Consider the following 23,390-nt stretch of genomic DNA (forward strand, 5'->3'; position numbering starts at 1 on the left):
AGAGTGATTTGTCATTACCTGAGATCTTTAAAGTTGTTCATCGCTTTGCCGTAGTCCAGTTGAATTAACCGGCACCAACCAATTTCGTGCAAACACAGGAGCTTAATTTCTCGCTGAACTGAAGATTTGTACGAAACTTCGTAGGCTTGGATTGCTCCTTTGATGTTCGACTGAAAACATACAAAAACAGCCATTATCGTTTGGTCATATTTCACAACTCAATTTAACTCACCTTTAATCTCTCGAGTCGACCCCGAAAGAACAAAAACAGCGACGATTTCGAAAACTGCTGATCGGAGTCGTCTATCAACTCCTGGGCGGCCTGGATTTCGTAGTTCAAGTTTGATCCATCAAGCGCGAAAAAGGGCGTCACGATGGTGTAGTACCAGAGCAGTGCAAGTGTCGACAACGGGGCCCGCATATCGACGCTGCTTCGCGAGTGCATCAGACAGGCCACGCCCATCGTTCGGTCGCCCTCGAAGCCCAGGAAGCTTATCAACTTGAGCAGACTGGGCGGCAGCAGCGAGATGCTGAGCTGAAAGACGCCGTATCCGAAGCACACGGCTCCCATCAGGCGGCGCACGTCAGCCGGGTCGATCGGTTTACTAGAATTGGAAAACACATGGTAGGTAATTCTACATTTGATTTAATTGACAATATTAATTGGAAATCCTTCGCAGGCGTTGGTTCTTCTCTATGAAATCTCAAGGTTTTGAAAATTCTGCTGTGTGGTCCTCGACCTAAAATATACTGAAATAAAAAAAACCATTCATGCCAAATTAAATCTCAACGTTAGGCCAAGTAGCCCCTAAAACGGCCGAAATATCGGTTCCCATTTCTCTGTAACATACAACTATTTATAAAAAAAACGATCAACCAAACGGGAAGGCATATTTTTATTTACAAAGATATGCCAATATGTATTTCTATAAACTTACGCGCAAGCACATTTGCTAACGTACTCACGTTATATGAAAGGCGCAATCATTTTCAAATAAAGGGAGAATGTGGCATTCTAGATATACCTCTGGCTCTAATAGCCAGCATAGAATGAAGAGTTAACTTTCTCATCATCAGTAATCGCTTGAACAACTGGCCCCTTAAGCAACGAGGCTTCAATTATGACGGGCTCCTCGGGATCCCACAATAGGATACTCTGGGATTTGTTGACTCAAAAATATTTAGTACCGATGCACAGTGGTTTAAAACTCGAAAAACGTGATCATGGGCTTTTTGATGCCTTAGATGTCAAAATAGCTTAATGACATGTTCTACAATGTTTCATTATTTTTAGTTGCGCATATTTTGCCATTATTATTTTTCTGATCGATTCACCTAAAAGTGAGATATTTTTTTTATTTTTTGAATTTGTCATCCAATCAAAATGATGTGTTCAGAAAACTTGTAGACAATACAATTTTAAAAAACTTTGTAAAAGACTTTGAAGCTCTATCCCTCAAAACAACAGATTTATAAACATTTTTCTAAAAACTAACCTCAAAAAACGAAATTTTCGTTTAACTTTTTTCAAAGCGACTTTCGAGTCTTACTTTATATGAGAGAGTTGTAACAATTGTAAAAGTGCACAACTTCATTGAAGGTGTCAAGTTTCTATCTTGACGTTAAATGGTACTTTTTGTGTAATTACGTTTTAAAATTGCATATTTTCATTGATCCATATCTCTAAAAGTTGCAAACTTATGAAAACAAAATTATATGCATTTGAAAAGCACATTCTTGAGCTTTAATGAACAAATAATTTCATTTGTATGTATCAGGTTTTACTACTAAAATCATTTATCTGAAAGATGGTAGTTTTGAAGTTTTTGTTAAGCCAGCCTGGCAAACTCTTGCTTTTTAGCAAAAGGAAGGATGAAATCTTCTTCTTTTTTCTATTCCTACCGTTGACAAGTGAAGACGACAGTTCTTAATTTGTAAAAATTGAAGAGTTGGCCCTGTCTAGACGCGTTAGTTCCATTATAGTTAGTAAATCATTTATCTGAAAGAAGGTATTTTCGAAATAATGGGCATTTTGCGTATTTTATCAACACACATCTTTAAAAAATGTTGCCCTTTTAACACGAAAGTGGCATAGATGCATGATTTTGTAACCTTTAATTTTCATGGCTATCTTTAAAGTTTTTTCTTTATTTATAAAGTTTTATTTTTGGTTAAATAGTTGTGTAAGAGAGTAAATTAGAATGAAATATTAAAATTAATATTCATGATCTTCTTCTTCTGATTGTTCTAAATCAAGCTTTTTTTTGCATCGGCAACAAAAGAAAAATGTGGTCTTGGTTTATATTTTCTTAGGCTCGTTATAAGAGGGTCCGAAGATTCGAGCATCCGATGCATAAGGTCGATGTTTGTTGCTTGCCTTGAAAATTTTCGAGTGTGATGTTCTCTAAAATTTCAAATATCCTTATTCCTAGACTCTTGAGCGTCTTCGGATAATTGCCCAAAGGGTATTAAAAAGTGTATCACGATTAGAGCCCCATGAAATAAAATTTTGTGAACTGCTGCGGGTATATATGTAATACCACGGATACAAATCGACTAGTTTCATGGCCGTTTCCATAGAAAACTTATCGAATTTTTCCACATTTATTTTCTGGCCAGAAGCCAAAACTTGAAGAATAGCAGCGCATCGTTGGATGTCTTCCAAATCTATACCTTAAATATTAAAAGTTAGTACAGAAAAAACAACTCGTACTCTATAATTACCATTGAGTTCTGCTTCTTCAAATTATTGAATAAAACGCCTTGCTGTATTGCCATCAGGTCTTTCAGATAAATGATTTACTAACTATAATGGAACTAACGCGTCTAGACAGGGCCAACTCTTCAATTTTTACAAATTAAGAACTGTCGTCTTCACTTGTCAACGGTAGGAATAGAAAAAAGAAGAAGATTTCATCCTTCCTTTTGCTAAAAAGCAAGAGTTTGCCAGGCTGGCTTAACAAAAACTTCAAAACTACCATCTTTCAGATAAATGATTTTAGTAGTAAAACCTGATACATACAAATGAAATTATTTGTTCATTAAAGCTCAAGAATGTGCCTTTCAAATGCATATAATTTTGTTTTCATAAGTTTGCAACTTTTAGAGATATGGATCAATGAAAATATGCAATTTTAAAACGTAATTACACAAAAAGTACCATTTAACGTCAAGATAGAAACTTGACACCTTCAATGAAGTTGTGCACTTTTACAATTGTTACAACTCTCTCATATAAAGTAAGACTCGAAAGTCGCTTTGAAAAAAGTTAAACGAAAATTTCGTTTTTTGAGGTTAGTTTTTAGAAAAATGTTTATAAATCTGTTGTTTTGAGGGATAGAGCTTCAAAGTCTTTTACAAAGTTTTTTAAAATTGTATTGTCTACAAGTTTTCTGAACACATCATTTTGATTGGATGACAAATTCAAAAAATTAAAAAAATATCTCACTTTTAGGTGAATCGATCAGAAAAATAATAATGACAAAATATGCGCAACTAAAAATAATGAAACATTGTAGAACATGTCATTAAGCTATTTTGACATCTAAGGCATCAAAAAGTCCATGATCACGTTTTTCGAGTTTTAAACCACTGTGCGATGGAGACATCTCAAAGTCGACAAACCTTTCTTTTGGGGCCTCAATACCCTCTGAAATGGTGATTTACTCTTCTTCGGCCCGCTCATTTGTTCACGTTTCCAATTTTAAACTCAAAATTAAGTCATTTTGGTGCAAAACAGCACTACAGTGGTGGCTCTCAACTTAAGAGTCCAACTGGGCAATATTAAAATGAAACTTTGACAGGCATACTCAAAACTAAGTTTGACAGCCGAACTTCAATTTCGACCTTTTTGATGCCTTTATTCGTAGCTACTCAAAATGCAGGTCGGCAGCCGAATCTAATGGAGGGCTGTTTTAAGTCAGAGAATTGAACAAAGGTTGCAAATTTCAGGAAATGGATGTTACTGTTCCGGTAAAGATTGCGTGGCATACAGAGAGAGCGATGGAAAAGCTAGACACTCCCGATCACAACTTCCGGATGCTTCCCATAGGAAAATAACGTCCGGAAGTTCCGAATATTCCAAGCTGCTCACCATATGATGACAATGACGGTCACATCCTTTACAGTCTTCCGGTAATTTTTCTGGATAAGTGACAACGTTATGTGACGCGTTCGTTGGTTACTGTTCCTGTTGAAAATGGACAACCAGACAAGGAGAGTTCAATTTATTGTTCATTAGGTCGAATCCATGTCAGGTCACTATATCAGTCTCTTCTTTCGATTAGAAATTTGAATAGAAAAGAAAATATTTCAATCAAAATTAGCTTATATCATGAAATTATATTTATAAAGTAATAGTTTAAACATTTTCCTGGAACATTTAAAATAAACAACCACCTGTGACTGTAAAACCGAGCACTTCAATTGGTTAAATATGGGCTCTTAATCTATCTGAAATCATATCAATCAAAAGTTTTTCAATACAACTTCAGCGATCGTTATGTTCTCACGTTTTTTTTTTTTCTTATTCAAGTTCTAGTTCCTGCAATTCCCTTACATCGATGCTGGGGCAAAATTCCTTCGTCCACGGTTCGTGTGCTTTCGTTACCTGTCTGGTTCATTCAACTCAGTCGGTTAACATGGATCCGGAGCACAAGGAAGATGGAACAAACGATTTGCGGCACCATATCGTTATTTGTTTGGGACTAAGGATTTAAAATTTATCTACCTGTTGTAGATCTAAAACAAGTAAGTGTTACTGCCACCCGGATTGCTATCCTGAAATTCCGTCCCGATCATAGGAAAAAAGATTAAGTGTGTACGCTCTTTCGCGTTGTCAACCACGCGAAACGCTTTTTTCGAAATCCGGCTCGAAGGACCAAATGTTTTGTCGTGCCTCGCTTGTAAGAACGCGACGAGTTGGATCTTCAGTTGAAGCTTGAAAGGAATTCTTCCAAAGCGATTACAACCAAGAGGTCAGAGCATTCACTCTATCAGATGAGTTCTGAACAGAAAAGTTTTGAGTCTTAGCCAGTTACAAAATTCGGCTGGTACAAGCGCATTGTATTGTCAGATTCTTGAAAATATTAAAGTTTGAACTGTCTTTGATACCCAGCGGTTGGTTTTTTACATCTTCAGTCCTGCGAGTCCCTTATAGAAGACAGAACTTTTGGTCATCTAAAGTCTTGAGCTCTCCTTGTATTGTACCTGTGTACATCGATTCCATACTGTAAACCCTCCAATGAATAAGATGGTTACAATTCTATATTTGACAAACATTTACCAATGTCTAGTGTCCAGCTTAAGGCGAGTCAATCGCTTCTAATTTTAAAGCTGGTCAAATGTGGATCCCTATCCTCTGGCTATTATCCCATAGACGTGTGAAATGTTAAAAAAAATCTGAAATGGAATGCAGAAAACATAAGGGATAATAGCCAGACAGAATCAGAATGGGAAGTAGGCTTAATAGCCCGGGAGGTTATCCAAACAAACGGGAAAATTGTACCTACAGCCAGTCATCAAAACCCCTTTGTCCTTGACGAATTTTTAACCCTGGTTTGGACCTAACATAAGGTTGCCAGATTTTTTTTCAGCATGGATCCGGATAATCTTATATAAAAACCTGGCAAAATCCGGGCATTCGATTTCAAATTGACGACAAAAAAAACGGGCAAATTTTGTCGAAACCCAGAAATTACTCAACAAAAATCAGGAAAAAAAATGGATAAAAAATCTTTCATCAAAATTTATTGACAGATTTTAAATCATATTTTGATCTTTCTTTTATGTTTCAATTTTTTTTTGTATGCGAAAATATAAAATTTTTACCACACAATTTTTTCCACAACCGGATATGCAGAGCAAACTCGACGACCTTATCGAAAGCTCCAAGGCACGGTCTTAAAGTCAATATCGGATAGACCAAGGCGATGGAGATCAACACAGGAAATCCCTCCAGTTTCATGGTAGCTGGGCAGCAGGTTGAGAAAGTGAAGTGCTTCCAGTATCTTGGTAGCCAGATAACGCCTAATGGTGGTACCAAGAAAGACATCGAAACCCCGATCAGAAAGGCCCGATTTACGTTTGCGAATCTCCGGAAAATCTGGCGATCACGTCAGATCTCTCTACGAACGAAAATCCGAATCTTCAACTCAAACGTCAAATCCGTATTGCTGTCCGGGTGCGAAACTTGGTGCACATATGCGGTAACGACGCGAAAACTGCAAGTATTTGTAAACCGCTGCCTGCGGAATATCATCCGCGCTTGGTGGCCTGGCAACTAGATCTCAATTGCGCTTCTTGTTTGGTTTTTGTTATCCAATCAAAACAAAAAAAAAAAAACTTCCCAATTAAGATGATCAAGTTTGGCTTGAAATATTTATACGTTTTCTCCCGGTCCGCCTGTTCAAGAACTAGCATTTGAAAGCTTTGCACCTCCTTTGTTATCCACCATCTTTTAGGTTGTTTGTTGGTCGATTGATGTTGATGTTGTTACGTAACAATGGATGCATAATTTAGCATCGTTTCAATATCTCTTTCATCAAAACAAACAACTTTGTACTTTACGGTTTTATGTTCGTGAAGGCTGTGAGCAGTGGGATTAGTTTTAAAATTTTAGTGCTTTACCACCCTCGAATTCAAATTTGAAGTTTTTTTTAACAGACCCCTTTAGATTTTGGCAACCACGAAAAGGGCCTCTACTTGTCACTCTCTAGAGCCACTCTAGAGAGGTTTAACAATATTTTTCAACATTTCGGAAATTTGTTAAAATTTTCAATGTATTCGAAATCAGCTGCCAAATTCTTGATCTAGATCTCAAATGAGGAACTACATCGCCGGTGTCATCAAAGGGCGCTAGAATTCGAAATTCGTAAGTGGAGATGGATTGGGCACACGCTGCGAAGAGATGAAAACGAGATTTGCCGAGAGGCGCTTGCCTAGCCGCGGAAATCCAAACTGTCGACGAGAATCTCGACTGGGACCAAGTGAAGACGCTGGATCCGGATCGTCAACAGTGGAAGTCTTTTACCACGGCCCTATGCACCGGAGGATCGGCGCGGGATTTTTTTTTCGGGAATTTAACACCTCGGTCATTTTTACCAAGATCGCGCGGGAACACCAAGTAAGTAAGTAAGTCTAGTACACAATTTGTATTTAATTTTTGATTTGTCAAATTAAGTCAATAAATCCGGGCAAATCCAAGCATTTTCAAATGAAATCCGTACAACCGGACTGAGCCGGACTATTAATAAATTTTGTATTGAATATCCGGGCTAACCCGGATAAAATCGGGCAATCTGGCAACCTTAACCAAACACAGCCCCAGGCCCTGGACTCAACGAACGCTTGGTTACGCCGAAAAAAACTAGGTAATCACCGTCACTACGGTTGGCCAGGGGTTCGAGCTATTGGTCGATTCCGTGAGCTATCAACCTACTGCTTCCACGTAGGCGGCAGTTTTGATACAGTTTTGGTACTCTAGTTTCTGTGTTATACCACAGACAAAGTTCTACGTAACTCAATGAGTATTGCTGGAGTCGCATCAATAAAGCTTTTCAAAAAGCGTTAATGGAGGTTTTTTATGGATCGCATCCTGCAATTTAGCCCCTGTTTATTCCTACAATGCATTTTTAAAAACAGGTGCTACATAATTCAGAACCAATATGCAGTCACAGTGCTTTATCATTACCTACTATCATCAACCATGGTCCCGGATACCGCATCACAATTGGCAGGTTCCGGTGGCGGTCTCACTTTCAACAGGTGATGCAGCCCATTCCGACTGCCAACGGCCTCACTGGCAAATTTCGACCCGAAACCGTCAATCTCCAGCCTTAAACCATCCCGATTGGCCGCCGCCGCCGCCGGTTGTCCAACTTCCGCCGGTATCGATTCACTACTGGACAGTGTCGTCGCGGGTGAGGCACTTTGTTCTTGCAGGTCAATCCCTTCGAATTGAGTCGTGAGACTTCGCTTTACTACGCTTCCGTTGCTTTCGTCTGTGGTGACTGTCACGGTACTGCTGCTACTGGTTTCTCCACCGGATGTGCTGCTGCCAGCTTCCTGTTGGTTACCGGAACTGCTTGGCTCCGAGGAGGCGGCAAAAAATGTCGTTCGAGATTTGCTGATCTTCCGACGGATATCTTCCGTCGACGGTTGGTTTATGGTGAGGTAAATTCTGCAAAATTAGAAAATGTTGTTATTTTCAAAGTATATATTGTGCAAGAGTGATGGAACTCAACTGTTTATCGTCTATGTCATCAGGAGTTTGTAGGACTGAATTGGGGACGGTCCAATCCACCGAACAAGGTGTGCCCAACTCGAGCTGCCCGTTCCGTAGATTGTGTTTAAGAGGCGCTTGTGGTATATTGTCACAGGACTGGGTTCTACTGTACAGCGCGTAAATCTGGCTGTACGTATGTTGGTAGACCTTCCAAGCCTTCCGCAGCAACCAGCCACCCTTGACGAATCCACCGAGGTCCTGACCCAACGAGACCAGGATGGCCAAACAGAGCTGCGTATCGGCCAGGATGATTTGCTCCTCCAGCGAATCGGTTAGCGTTTTCTGTGGCCCGTAGCTACCGAACAGCTTAGTGCGCACCGTTTTCAACCAACCGATATCGCCGGCGCAGGTTTTTTCCAGCTCGCGCAACAGGTTTTGAGCTTCGTTCATCTTGTCCGTTTCCCAGGAAATAATGGCGTTCTGGGAAGGAAAAAAAAATCTGTCATTTACATAGAACCATTTTCGAGACAACGGCAGATATTTTTGTTGATACGCAACAATTCCTGATTTTCAAAACATTTTTGAATTTTTAAAAGCAGAGCACAAATGGGTTTGATTTCACAAGTAACCTTGTTCCAAATTGCTTATCTTTTTAATGCGCCTCTTGTTCGGTTTTTGTTACCCAATCAAAACAAAAGAAACTTCCCAATTAAGATGAACAAGTTTGGCTTGAAATATTTATGCGTTTTCTCCCGGTCCGCCCATTCAAGAAGAAGCAGTTGGAAGCATTCGCACCTCGTTTGTTATCCACCTTTTTTTAGGGTTGTTAGTTGGTTGATCGCTGTTGATGTTGTTTAATAACAACGGGTGCATAATTTAACACCGGTTCATCTTCTCTTTCATCTAATGAGATTAAAACAAACAACTTTGAACCAGGCGCGGTCCTATGGGGGGGGGTGATCGGGGTGATCACCCCCCCCAAGCGGCAAAAAACCGTTACGAAATACTCGCAAACGCTGGATTTTATATAACAACTAAGAACTTTTCCTAGTATGTGTACTTTAAAATTCTCAAAGTTTTCCACTCCGTGGGGGTGTTTGTCGGTCCGCCAAACTAAAACAGCTGTAACTTGCAATTCCCTGGAACGAATTTCACCAAATAACTTTTGTTGAGGTACTTACAGCGTTGAATTAGAATTTGCTGACCATATACGCTACCGGACATAAGTTTGGGATCACCCCCTCAAAAACAAGAAAATCTGTTTGGTCATATCTCAGTCATCTTATGATACATTGCATTTCTTTCAATTCTAAAGTCGATGATCAAAACTTTTTTCGTCTGTTTTTGGCAAAATGTATATGTTAACTTAATATGACTTAAACTTGGCTTAAATTTCCAATAAATCGCACTTTCTATTTCAATCCGATCAGTTCAGGTTTGGGTGGACCGAATTTATAGATTGTCAGAATAGAATGTCAATAATTAGATAGATAAAAATGTCCATAATTTTTTTTAAAATTTTGTGCTAAAAATTTGAATAGTGTTTTAAACAGATAAAATAGCTACTTAAGTTATCGATCAAAAGTTTGGGCTCACCCTTAATATGGTGTATCGGCAAAAAGTTAGGAATCATGCGAAACATGAAATTTAATTTCGTGCATATCTCTGTCATCAAACAACGTGTCGCTAATCTGAAAAGTTATATTTAATGCGTTGTTTTTGCTTTTTGGATATTTAGTAAAAATTTTACTGTAAAAATGTTTTTTCAGACTAACTTCGTTAAAACTGTAGCTAGAGTTTGATAATTTTTTGGTAATGTTCACCAAATAGTCGGTATGTTCAATAAATACCTGCAAACTTGTTTTGACCATAACTTTATTATCTTACGAGTTATTGCAGATCGGTTTGGCTCCATGTTAGATGGATCAACATATCTCGATCCTTTTTAGAAGTAAAAAAGACTTGAGCCATTAAGTTTTAAATTGCCTTTGGAGCCGTTCAGATTTCCCGTGGATAGAACAATGAGATTTTACCATCTTCTCCCTTTCCACGTGCACAAGTGTGGACATTTGGCAACCCTTACCCCCCTTCCCCCAGACGTTCACCTGGACAGATTCGATTTTGGTTGCCTACATCTAATGCTACATTTCCATTTCGTGGTTTATTTTTGATTGCGGGCTCCGAATTTTAAAGAATGCATCTCAATTTGAGATTCTCAAAAGCCCATATTTTTTTCTGAGTTAAAGATATCGAAACTGCCTAGACAATTTAAATTAAAAAGATGCATTTAAATTTTAGAAACTTTTTTTACAATAATTTCTTATTTTTCAACGTTTTTGAAAAAAAAAATGAGCTTTGATTGTATTTGCCTCGACGTAGCACAAATGATCGATTTTGATTTATTGATTTAAAACGATTCTTCATAATTCAAACTATATTTGGAAATTTTTAAGATAATTGGAATTTAATTTACATACTTTAACGTTTGAAAAAGAAATGAAAACTTTAGATAAATGTATGGAAAATGGCCAAACACATCAAATTAAACATGTGTTTTTTTTTAAATAAATCATTTAGTTTTCTCTCCAAGGCTTATTTACTGTGATATTTTACGTCTTTCATTAGCTTTTATGCACTTATACCTCTTTGGCTCAAAGGGCGTCATACATTTTGAGCCGTTATCACAATTAAACAATTTAATAATGATTAATAATTCTCATTAAAAAACTCATTCTTTAATTTAAAACTTTCAAAATAAAGTTAATTAAGTAAGAAATGGTTACGATAAAGTTGTTTTGAGATCAAAGTAATATTAAAATTATAAAAATAAATTTTAAGTATTAGGATTTTATAATAATAAAAAAAATGAGAATCTTATAATTGGTTGAAACTTGATATCAGAGTTGTGCTTCAAATTCTATACTAGGTACGAAAAAATTGTGTTTTTCTCCCACTTTGATTAGTACTTTTGCTCCAAAGCTGTTAGAGGCTCGCGTTACCTGCGGATGTATGTGAGTGCTGTATTTCACGCATTGTTTGTTTTCTATGGAAAAAGTGAAATATATTTTCATCAATTCTACCATCACTTTTAAAATATTACTCACAATGGTATTTTTTGCAAAATATTTGGTGATGCAGATGGTACTTTTGACCACATTTTAAGCTTATTTACGATTTTTCATGTTCAAAATGTTCGTTTCACTGAATATTTGAAAAAGGCCAATAGTCGGTATTCGGCCATTCGCACTCTAATGATATCTATTCAATTTTCGAAAAATACTGAAAATACTACTGCTGAAACTAGGGGTGATGGATAAAATCTGAAATCGAGTTCAAAAATTTATTTCCTAAAATCTGTTTTTAAAGCATATGCTCAAAAAATTTTTATACTCTAATTTTTCCCAGGTGAGATAAAACTATTCCGACTATTCACACCAATTTTATCGGAAATACTGTTTTTAGCTCATCTACACAATAATATTCAAAATTTTTAGTTGAAAACCAGCATAATAATTTATGTTAAAAAATCCACTCTGAATCTGAAGGTTTGGTTATTTCAATCGCAATTAATTGTGAACTTTCATTTAAATATTGAAATAGTAGATATTAACTTTCAGAAATTAACTCTCTATTCAATATGTTTTTATTTAATTTAAAAATTATAAAAATAAAGTTTGAAAATATTGAGAGCATGAAGAAAACATACGGCTCTTCATTTTGTTCATAAATAATTCGTTGCAAATTAATTACTTTTTCCTTGAATTCAGTTCCAACAAAATTAAAAATCTAGTATGAGAGCTTGAAATTCAAGAAAAAACAAATGAAAATGAAGTTCCAAAAGCTTCATTCCTAAGTATAAGATTTTGATGATCTGATTTTGAAATTTAATTAATTATTAAAAATTTAAGAATTTGAACAAGAATTAACAATAATTCTATATTTTCGAACAACGATTCAGCAAAATACTTAAAAAAAAATTGTGGATCACTTGAAAATTTTTTTTACAATTTCTTCTACGAAAATGTGTGTTGATTTTGATTTGTGAAATGATATTTATATCAGAAAATTCTGTGAAGTTATAATTTTTAAACTACCAAATGTAAAAATTACGAAAAATATGTTTTTATCAACACATTTTCGCAGTGAACATCTTAGATTCGTAGATTGTTTTATAAAAGAATATCGAAATAAGTGGATTGAAGAAATTTGTTAAAAATTTTCCCTTTTTTTTCTTTTATTTCAAACTTTTCAAATTACAAACTAACAAGTATACAAAATACAAGACTTATTTGCAACTCGGTTCTCCAGTTGAGGTCGCCTGGAATGAGTCATACCTATATAGATAGATCGATGACCCAAACAATTTTGACGGTTCATTGATTGAAAAGTACGGTTTTTTTCTTAGACTTTTTTTCGGAAAGCTGAAAATTGGTAGCTGAATATTGTCTTAGAAACATATGAGAGTTACATTACGAGGTTTCCAAAACTATAATTTTTTTTAATATCGGTTGGAAAACAAGGGATATCTTGGTTTTAGCCAGGAGTGTCAAATTAACACTCCAGGGACTGTAACGGGCAGGCCCGTGCAAAAGGCCCGTCCATGAGGGGGTTTTCGAAATTCAAATTTAGCTAAAAATAATAACAATACCAAAAATAAACAATAAAAGAGGAAAGGAATTTCTCACACCGTTTCTCACTCATGATTACCACATAAACTTAAAAAAATGGACTCATAAAAAAAAAATTCAAATCATATCACAATGGAAATTTAAAATTTTCGGTAAGTTGATAATTTATTTCAAAATAATGTTCTTTATTTCGAACTAGAAAATTGTTTCAAAAGAATTACTAAGCAAATTTAAAATAATCGTGTCCAAAACACAGAGTTTTAAACAAATGTCCAATCAGGTCAAAAACTAACCATGATTTATTGTTAAGAAAATGATAATAATTGTTAATGCTTATGTTATTCGGCAGTTCAGTCAAACTGAACTGCCGAATGCAGACTGCAGACTGACTGAACTGCCGAATAACAAACGCATCAAATTATCCAGTCGACCTCTCCTTAATTCCATTATTGTTAATTTTTTTCATTTTAATTTAAATTCTTTTTTTCATTTTCAACTGAAGGACTGATTGAAAAATTCCGCTGTAGTATTCTGAATTTGAACAAATAATATTCAATCGCGATTTACAAGGTGAATTTTTGATGACTGAAAAAAATAAATTTTAAATTTTGGAGAATTTATTCTATGGTTGATGGTTAAATTTAATTGATAGAAAAAAAGAATAAATTTATTGTTATTTGAAAAGTGCCAGTGATAGAAGTCAGAGAAAAAACCTTTTTTTATAAAAAAAAATCCTCCAGCTATCGAAATAAACGGCTTAAAAAGTTCATTTTTGAAGTTAATAATAATAACTTCATGTTCAATTATACTGACAAGGAAATGTTGGGAAATGGGTAATTTCGTGAATAATCCTTTTTTTTGTAAAAACTTTTTTTTGTAAAAACGTCAATGAAAACTGAAAAAAGAGAAATGAGTTCCAAGTTTATTTTGTTAATCCCTTACTTATTTAAGTTATTCTACTGTACACTGAAGTTCTTCATTATTATTAAATAGAACATTAATAAAGCATTATTGCTACAGTAAAACAATCATAACTTTTTCAATTTTATACTAATTATGGTAAAAAATAATGAAATAATTGGTTTGAATAAATTTTAGAAATCTATTTATAATTAAAAAAAATAAAACGCATAAATCTGGTCTTAAATCGCCGACTTCATTGAAATTTCTCTTGAAAAAAAAAAAAACGTTTTTCATCTAGTTAATCATGAATTGTAAAATATTGACAGTACTTTAATTCTTCAGCAAAAATGAAGTTCAAATGATTGATAGAAAATTTGTTCATCTTCAATATGAGAAAAAGAAATTTGAAATTGATGTTATGTAGCGAAAGATAAAAGGAATTTCAGTGCAAGTACTTTAACTTTTAACTAAATCTTATATTTTAAATTTTATTGAAAGCTGGCCTGCTTAGATTTGCTTATATTTAGTCTGAAGTAAACAAAATAAAAAAAGCCATAAACGAGTGGTATCATCAACAATTTGATTTTTTTCTCACATGCGTACCCATATTCATTAGAGTCTGCAAATATTGTGGAAATATTTCAACGTACAATTTTGAAAAAATTAAAAGAAATTTTAAATTTTTTTGGAAAGCAATCAAATGGTTTTGGACTGTTCTTATTAATGTATCATAAAATTTTTTTATTCAGAAGTTCTCAGTTCTCCAAGATTTACACATATGAATATAAATTCATGTTACATTTGGATAACACCAATTATAACAAGGATACTCCACATAATAAAATTTAAATAAAATGTTCATATAAAAATAAGTTTTTCAGAAAATCCAAATCACTTATCTTTCCATGCCTTGACATTTTTTATTGTATCAAAATGACAAAAACTTGAATAAAAAAAAATTCAATGAAAAAAGTTACAAAATGTATGGGGACTCACCGACCAAATATTTTAATTTTGCCTGAAAATGATTCAGAAAAGGCTGAATTTCTTATTTCTGAAAAAATAGAGTTACTGTATTTTTTCTTTAAAACATCTTCTATAAACACACCGTGATATACAACAAATATTATACGGGTAAAACCATTTTAAATGTATTTCATTCATCATCGGTTTCCATTATAAAGAAATAATAAAAATATTTGTTTTTTATTATGGGTCTTAGAATAAACAATGCCAATTGTTTTTTTCAACAATTTGTATTTCCTGATTTTCAAGATACTCGAACTACCATGCCCAATAATCGCTTTTTCATATAAAAGGTTTTATAATTCTAACTTTGTTGTTAGCCTTGAATGAACTTTTTTTTAGATTGATGCATATTGCGCTAAAGAACTATGAGCACGAAGATTATCATAAAACCTTTCATAACAAATGAAGTTAGCTTAGCTTAGCTTAGCTTGATTGACTACTCACATCCACCTTTAAACATTGAACCCGAAATGCTTCATTATATTTTTTTAGTAATAAATTAATATTGAGCAATTCCGATGAATTTCCTCAGTATACTTCATGAAAATTCTTTATTGGTAGTACAATGATATTAAATAACATGCATTTCGAATCCCATGATCGCAGGCGTGGCTCAGTAGAACGAATTCCACATCGCCAATGGTTGCTACTCCGTGATCGACCGAGGCCACCAATTTTGTTCAGTGGTCAAATGAATGGTGTCTGGGACTGACAGCAGATTCACAATGCCCAAAACTGATGCTCTCTCTTTAATCATCAATAACGGCGCCGGCCACGTCCTAGTAGTCAATAGATAGTTTGGAAAAGAGAGAAAGGGATGAAAGAAATAATTCGTGCTTTAGGACCGAGGTCACCTCTGCATCCTAGCAAATAATTTTGTTCTGGGGAGTGGGAAAAAGGATGTGATCTTGAGACACTTTTGACTAGTGTGATCTGATTCTGAGCATCCTATTCTCCTATTTTCCTAAAGACAAAAACATCTAACCAAATGTTACAATTCAACTAAATTAAGTGTATTTGGAAAAAAATATTCTAACTTAAATCCCTCAATTGCAACCTCGTATCCTACACTAGGATTTTTATCTTGTTAGTGAATGTACATTTCCTTTAAAATAATTTATAACAACTACAAAACCAACTTTTCAAGCATGCATCGTTTTATTAAAATATGCTCTAGATAATAAGTCAAAAATGATTAAAAAAGAAATTACTGGATATAAACAGTGCGAAAATATCTTCATTGTTTCTAAGCGCCCCAACGCTAGATTCAAAAATTAAAATATATTTTTTCTAACAATTTTGTCTTCAAGTTTTATTCGAGAAACATCCGATATTTTATTTCCTCATATTTCTAGTTATATGGACTCTTTTAGTCATTGTGATCAGTTACTGTGATGTGAAAAGACAAAAATTTGAAATATATAATATTAAGATGCCAAGATAAAAAACATTGACATCTTCGTAGTTTTAAACCCACGAGACTCGTATTGGAATAAAACTGTATGCAAAGATTAAGCCTACTTTTGGGCGTTTTTAATCTTATGTACAGCACTTTCGGTCGCGATTTTTCTATTGCAAACTTACCTATTCATTAAAAGAATGAAAAAAAATTTCCGTACAACGAAATAGAAAACTTTGCGCTTTTTTTGTTTAAATGTCAGCCAATATTATTATAAAACAGTAAATAAATATAAAAAGAAAAATACTTAGCTAGCTTTGTTTAGGTTAAATGTCATACCAAGAACAATTTCAAAGTACATATTGATTTGACAAGGTTATGCTTTCAAAAAAGTTGTATTGGAAAAACGTTCCAGCTTTCTATATAGCTCATTCAAGCGTAAAAAATAAGTCACTAGCTGTTATATTATCGCATAACTAGCTTAATTCTATGCCGGGCTGGTCTAGCTGCTAGCGAATACGCTGGCGCGAGTCTGGTTTTGGTATACTAGACGTACTGGATTCGATTTGTTACCGCTTTTATCTTGTTTATCAAAGTCGGCAACAAATCCTACGGGTAATACAAATATATTTCTTATTTTGTTCGCGTTAAGTTTTTTTATTATTTATCTGTTATGGCTCGTTCTGTAGATGTAAATTTAAATTTAAATGTTCTTGCCCACTGTTGTCCTATTTGGGACCTGCCGTCTACTGACAGTTGACCCAATTGCCAGCCTGTAATAACCGGATATTTAAGTCCTAGGTGGAGAGGAATTCGGGGGAAATGAGAGAGGCGAGAGGAAGAGGAATTGGATGACGAATGGGGTCTTGGAGCAGGAGAAGCCCGAGTTCACATCACTTAATTCGAGACTCGGAAAGCGTTCACTTGTCAGTGCTTAAAAAAAAACCCTCACTCTTTACCAAAGTAGTTCGGTTCAGTGTGCGAGTGCCAAAATCCGGAAGTAACGGTGGTTGAAGTGGTCCGATATATCGGTCACCTGTTTGGCGAGTTATTTTAGAGCCAAGTTTTGTGAGGTGCTGTCGTAGCCGTCGCTAAATTTGGTTCGACAGTTGAAACCCCGTATCTTCCCGCCCGTTCCGAGAAGCGCCACGCTGCTTTCCAGCGCTTCGTCGGATCAAAGTCTCGGTCGCACCCGCTGAACGTCAATTAAGCGGAACCGAACGACACAGCTGGCCCATAGGCCCCACGTGGTGAAACCTTCCCCAAGGGGACAGTGAACATCAACCCGCTATCGGCCTACATCCCTTTTGGCGAACCGGTTGGTGGTGTAACACGTTTTCGGCTACCCTGGGAAATACCGATCCTCTAACTAGGACTTGACGACACCTATCTACCGGATCCACCGCCCCCGCAACAGATGATCATCACCTTACCAGAACCCCGAATACAGGCAGCAAACGGCAAGTGCAATAAATCCATAATCGTAATTTACTTTGTTAATTCTTTACCACATAGTTTATCGAGCCATATAAATATTTGTCTTGTCCGCCAGAGATTTGTCCACCTTGTTAAATGTCGATTGGTTGTCACCTTTCTCCCTAGGACGGCGTAGCGACCCTGAGAGACCCTGTAAGTATCGTCTGAGCTAGCTGGAAGTATTGGCCAAGGCCTTTACTTTCAGATTACCGATAGAAAACTTTTGCGTCCGAATCACATAAATGGCCAACAGGTAAGATGTGCTTCATCGAAATTCTCATATATAAGAATGTTCAATCAATTGCCCAGGCCAGGTAGATATAAACGAATGCCGGAATTCATATAGTAAAGTAGCCTACACGATTGACTTTTTTTTTCAAAATATACTTTCATCAACACACGCAATACACTCACTTCATAATAGTTCAAACAAAACCATGGGGTCCGGATAAAGTGTAGTGATTTGTCGAACTAATTAACCTAAATAATGCAGCACATACTTAGGCAGAAACTGCGGTGAATCCGTGCACCCATGGTATATAACCAACATACCCCCAGCTAAATTTTCAGCTCCAATGGTGTCTAGGCATAAGGTTTACGTAGTTCTTGAGCTAAAGCTATGATTAGTGCGAGATAAATTAAGAGAAAACATTTATTTCTGTCTTGTGTGAGGAACGAAAAGGTATAATCATTTCATGTTGTTTCAAATTTGCAACAATTGATATGTTGGGCAAATACTCGAAATATGAATGTGCAAATATTATTTTTTCATTATTTTTCCCTTCATGTACTCATCGTTGCGCACTATTGAGAAATTTTTTCAATAGAAAATAAAAAATCATGAAATGAAGGGTTACGCTTGTTTTTCTGGAGCGCGATAAATACCTATTTTTTAAGGCTCGGATTTGGGCAGATTCATTACCAGTATTGAACGCTTATTCTAATCAATTTTGATCACCTCTATAAATCGTTGACAACTCTGTGTGGCTCTTTGTGTGCTGATCCATTTCTCACGAACTAACGAAGACAAGATTTGTGATTAACGTGTTGAGCTTGAGATTAAACGATCAAAAGTGTTCAGGTATGGAGATTTTACAAACTCCATACTCCCAACGCAACAGTCAGTGATGTTACGCTTTTATGTATTGAAAATAAAAGACCATTTATTTTAAACACTTTCATAGAAAAGATCTGTTTTGTCGCGCTTTGTATTGTATACCTACAAGTTTTAGTGAGAAACTGTAAAAAATAAAAGAAAAAGCACACTCACCAAAAACGAGATGAAAGCATGGCCGGCAACGGTGTGAACGCTCGACTGTCGGTCCCTGAAGCTTTCCTCGGCCGCTTTCGGTTGATTGTTGAGCCACAGTGCGATGCCCTGTTTGACGTACTCCCAGTCCCGGAGCGATTCGGCCGATGGAGGGGGACAGTCGCCGGTTCCGGAACCGGAAGCACGTGGGGATTGGGGAGAGGTCGTTGCCATTGTTGTTGCTGCTGCTGCTCTGTTGTTGATGGAGGGGGCTGTTGCATTCAACCTTATTTGCTCAGCAGGATATGTTTCGGGCAAGCACGTGAGAAAATGTTTTCACAACTTTGTATTGTCATTTTAGAAACCCGGGGGACGATGAAGGGGTCTTTTGATGGAATGATTCATGGGTTGGTTCTTGTCTGAAATGTAGAGAAAATTAAGATGGAAGAGTTATTTATAATCTGAATACGCTTGAGAACAGCTTAATTCCTTCAAAGTTCAAACATTCCGTGATGATTTAAATCCGTTCAGCAAAATTCTTTAATTCACAGCTGCCTCGAGTAAACAGCCTCGTTAAAATTTCAACCACGTTTCCCGAGCACCTGTGCCTGTTTGTGGCTCACCCGAGGATTGCTGAAATTTAATCAACAAGACCTGCTCTTGAATAAGAAATCTAAATATTGGGTTTCCTGTTCCAAAAACCGACCGCGTTCAATTGAATTTAAACCCCCCATAGCCAGACCCAGGTGGGATCAAGCAGAAACGTAAAATCACCTCACTGACCTACACACATACATACATATGTTCGTATGTAATTGGATGCTCAACGAGAAGATGTTGATAGGTGAACGTTTACCAAATGCCAAAAATGTCGGTTGGTCTGTTGCAGCAACTGAAGCTGTTCCTGAATAATTGAATAATTCCTGCGGATCATCTCTGGCCGATTGCGGAAACTGATGGTTCTGCATTTGGAAGGAAAAACATGCAAAAATGAATTGAACCAGTTAAACAGTTGAATCTTCCGAAAACAAAGAAAATCACAATTTAATAAATAAAATAACTGAAAATACGGAACAATGCGATGAAAAAAGAGAAGACACAAAATACCAAAAAAGACAAAAATAAAACCAAAAAAAGGAAAATATAAAAATTAAAACTACACTATTTACAAAAACTCAATTGTCATAGAAATAGGGAACAAGTAAAAAAATAACAATTAAAGAATACGATAAAAGAAAATTTCGAAAAAAAAAACAAAATCATCAAAAAATTTAAAAAAATTAAAATAAAAAAAACAGAACCCATAAGAAGAAATATTGAGGTTCCAGAGGATTTTATTTTATCTGACAATTTGCGTCGGGGGTCTTCAGGTTTTCCTCAAAATTTAAAATTTGGTTCATTCTCACAACTTAAAAACAAATCAATTTTTTTCATATTTCTAACATTTTGATTTTTTTTAGTTAGATGTGGTAAGATTTATTTTAAATAAAATAAAACCACTTTTTAAAGCATCATAACTTTGTTATTTTTCATCGAAAATCATAAACTAGCACATCAAAACGCATTAAAATTTTATCAGCTTTTCGAATAAAATATTTATAAAAATTTAAGTAATGTCAATGGAAGCAGTTATGTCGCGTTAGATGAAGCAAACCAAAGCGATACTTTGCCGCCTCAGTATAGCAGCACCTTTAGAGGTAATATGACATTGAAAATATGATACTTGTACCCATGGCCGTAGGAAAGGGGGGGGTTTTGGGGGTAAAACCAACCCCCCCGTCATGAGAGTCCAAAAAAAAACTAGTGAGGTATTTTACCCTACACTTAAAATTTTAAAGTCTTTATCAAATTTTGATGATTGAATATGGTTATTCAAGAGTAACAAGCCAAAAACTCGAAAACTAATTCCAAATTTAGAATTCGGTGACAAATATTCTCCCTTTCTGATGACGTGGAATGTTCATTTAAGTAGGGTTTTAGTATTCGACCTCTACCTTCACTTGTTGATCGAAATTCAGTTCAGACTACTTAATTTTAAATGGGATTTAACTCATTGTATTACTGTTTTCAAATTTTAGATCTCACTCCTGTAAAGGATTCTTAATTTTCATTTCTAAATAACATTAGTAATCAGAAATAAAAAGTTGTTTTGAAATCAAATTTGGTTCCAATTTGGTTTAGCATTTCATTTAAAATTTGATTCAAAACTTTCGAATCGTATAAACATTTTCAATATTAAGATAAGAACTGAAAACCATCCTGAGTTTTTGTTTCATATTCAAATTCGAAGTTCTTAAACTTAATTCTTATTCAGAATCCTACCAAACATAATGAAGCTTAAAAATAGAATTGAATACTCAGAATCAGATTCATTAAACAAAACCCATATATTCACAAGATGGATAAAAAATTAATTCAGATTTAATCCCAAAACATCCGAATCTGAACAAAAGATTCATGATATAAAAATCACTCTCTGGCTCATATTTGATATTCTGATTGTAGTGAATTTGCCTTAGCTTAGCTTGATTGACTACTCACATCCACCTTTAAACATTGAACCCGAAATGCTTCATTAAATTTTTGAATAAAGTAATATTGAACAATTCTGATGAATTTCCTCAGTATACTTCATAAAATCTGTTTATTGGTAGCACAATTATATTGAATCAAATGCATTTCGAATCCCATGATCGCAGGCGTGGCTCAGTAGAACGAATTCCACATCGCCAATGGTTGCTACTCCGTGATTGACCGAGGCCACCAATTTTGTTCAAGGGTCAAATGAATGGTGTTTGGGATGACAGCACATTCACAATGCCCAAAACTGATGCTATCTCTGATTGAAGTGAATTTGCCTTAATATTTAAACTATGAATTATAGAGTTTTCCTCCGATTATTGAAAACACAACTTTTCGTGTCAACAAACTTCTTAAATCCAGGGTTGCTAGCGAACCGGGAAAACCGGGAATACCGGGAAAAACTTTGGAATTTCATCACGTCACCGGGAAACCGGGAAAAAACTGGGAATTTTGGCACCTCACCGTGAAAATTGTTTTATGAAAATGTTTCACTGAAATATTTTTAAATTTATATCTAAATGTAAGAGTAGTTTCGATAATCTCGATATAGATCGACATCATCAACGCTTATTTCCGTTCATTAGTTAACAAACGAAGTTAGCTTTCTACTAATTTTGGGGAGCGAATAAGAGATGTCTATTTTTCCCTCACCGCAAGCGTACTCCGTTTACAAGCATAAACAAGCGTAACTCAAATGTTATGCATTTTAAAGCGAAACTCTAACCAACAAAGTTATATACAAAAAGGTTTGGTAACTCAATGATACCAAGTTTGTACAATTTTAACCAGTGATATCCATATCATTCGAATTGGCCTGAGGAACAAAACCTTATATCTAAAGAGTTTTGTTTTTCAATATATGTCTTTTGTCTTATGTAAAAATTGTGTTAAAGTCAAGCTCCTATCGAAATTTAAGGTCTTTATCTTGATACAAAATAATATCTGCATTCAAAACATAAAGTTCAGCCCTGTCCTTTTCACGTTTTTTTTATATTTTCACGAATCTTTAGTTCAAATGCCACTAGGTACTAAAGTTATTGTTTGTTTTGTTGAAAACATTTTTTTTTCTAAAACATGTCTTTGAATTTGTTAAAAAAAAAATCTGCATTTGGAAAATAACTTAATATTTTCCCGCAATCTGATGATTTTCAGTTTTGTATGGAAATCCCTATTCAAGTTGAGAGCTGATATGATGCTTTGTTTCGATGTATATTTTCTACATTTTTTTATACAAACTACACATTTAAAAAAAAAACTATATATGTATCAATTCTAGGAAAACTGAAATTGTGGCACAGTGGCTCAAAAAACCACATTATATTGTTAAAGTGGAACAATAATAGATGCCAATTTCGTTACACTCGTTTCAAAAATTTATGAAAACTTGTTAATTTGATACGAAAAGACTACCTACATGTTAAAATACGTCAAAAGATTTTTCTCGATTTCTTATTGGTTAACAAGTTTTGAAAAATAATTGATACAAATTTCGGGGCTCTACATTGATTTTTTTTATTCACCATGATTTTATATTTATAAACGAGTAAAATAAATATCTACGGGAAAATCATCATTTTTAACCGGGAAAAAGCCGGGGAAAACCCGGAAAAACTTTGGAATTTCAAATCGAAAAATCGCTAGCAACCCTGTTAAATCTCATCTTTTATTTCCAAAGCCTCCTATGACAATTAAGAACTTATTTTTTCTCATATACTCAGGCCCGTGCGAAGGACCCGTCCATGGGGGGGTTTCGAAATTCAAATTTGGTTAAAAATAATTACAATATCAAAAATTCACACTTGATAAGGAAAGGAATATCTAACATCGTTTTCTTACTGATGATGATCTTACAAACTCAAAAAATAATAAATTTTACTGATAACACCCAAGTAACACAGA

The 23,390-nt window shown here is 35.1% G+C and overlaps 1 protein-coding gene across 3 annotated transcripts in view; it reads right to left on the bottom strand.

Moving 5' to 3' along the window:
• LOC129755350 (tetratricopeptide repeat protein 39C-like) overlaps positions 1-23,390 on the bottom strand; it is a 197,471-nt gene that overhangs the window by 13,269 nt on the left and 160,812 nt on the right. For all 3 annotated transcript variants that reach the window (XR_008739240.1, XR_008739239.1, XM_055751793.1), the window contains exons 2-6: positions 18,930-19,327; positions 8,244-8,704; positions 7,691-8,179; positions 233-605; positions 19-170 (exon numbers count right to left, since the gene is read on the bottom strand). Coding sequence is in view for 1 of the 3 variants with exons in the window: in XM_055751793.1 (XP_055607768.1) it covers positions 19-170; positions 233-605; positions 7,691-8,179; positions 8,244-8,704; positions 18,930-19,142 (1,688 nt within the window). In the remaining 2 variants the exon portion in view is untranslated. The remainder of the gene's footprint in view (positions 1-18; positions 171-232; positions 606-7,690; positions 8,180-8,243; positions 8,705-18,929; positions 19,328-23,390) is intronic.

This window comes from Uranotaenia lowii, chromosome 3 (genome assembly GCF_029784155.1).
Source record: "Uranotaenia lowii strain MFRU-FL chromosome 3, ASM2978415v1, whole genome shotgun sequence".
Classification (NCBI taxonomy): domain Eukaryota; kingdom Metazoa; phylum Arthropoda; class Insecta; order Diptera; family Culicidae; genus Uranotaenia; species Uranotaenia lowii.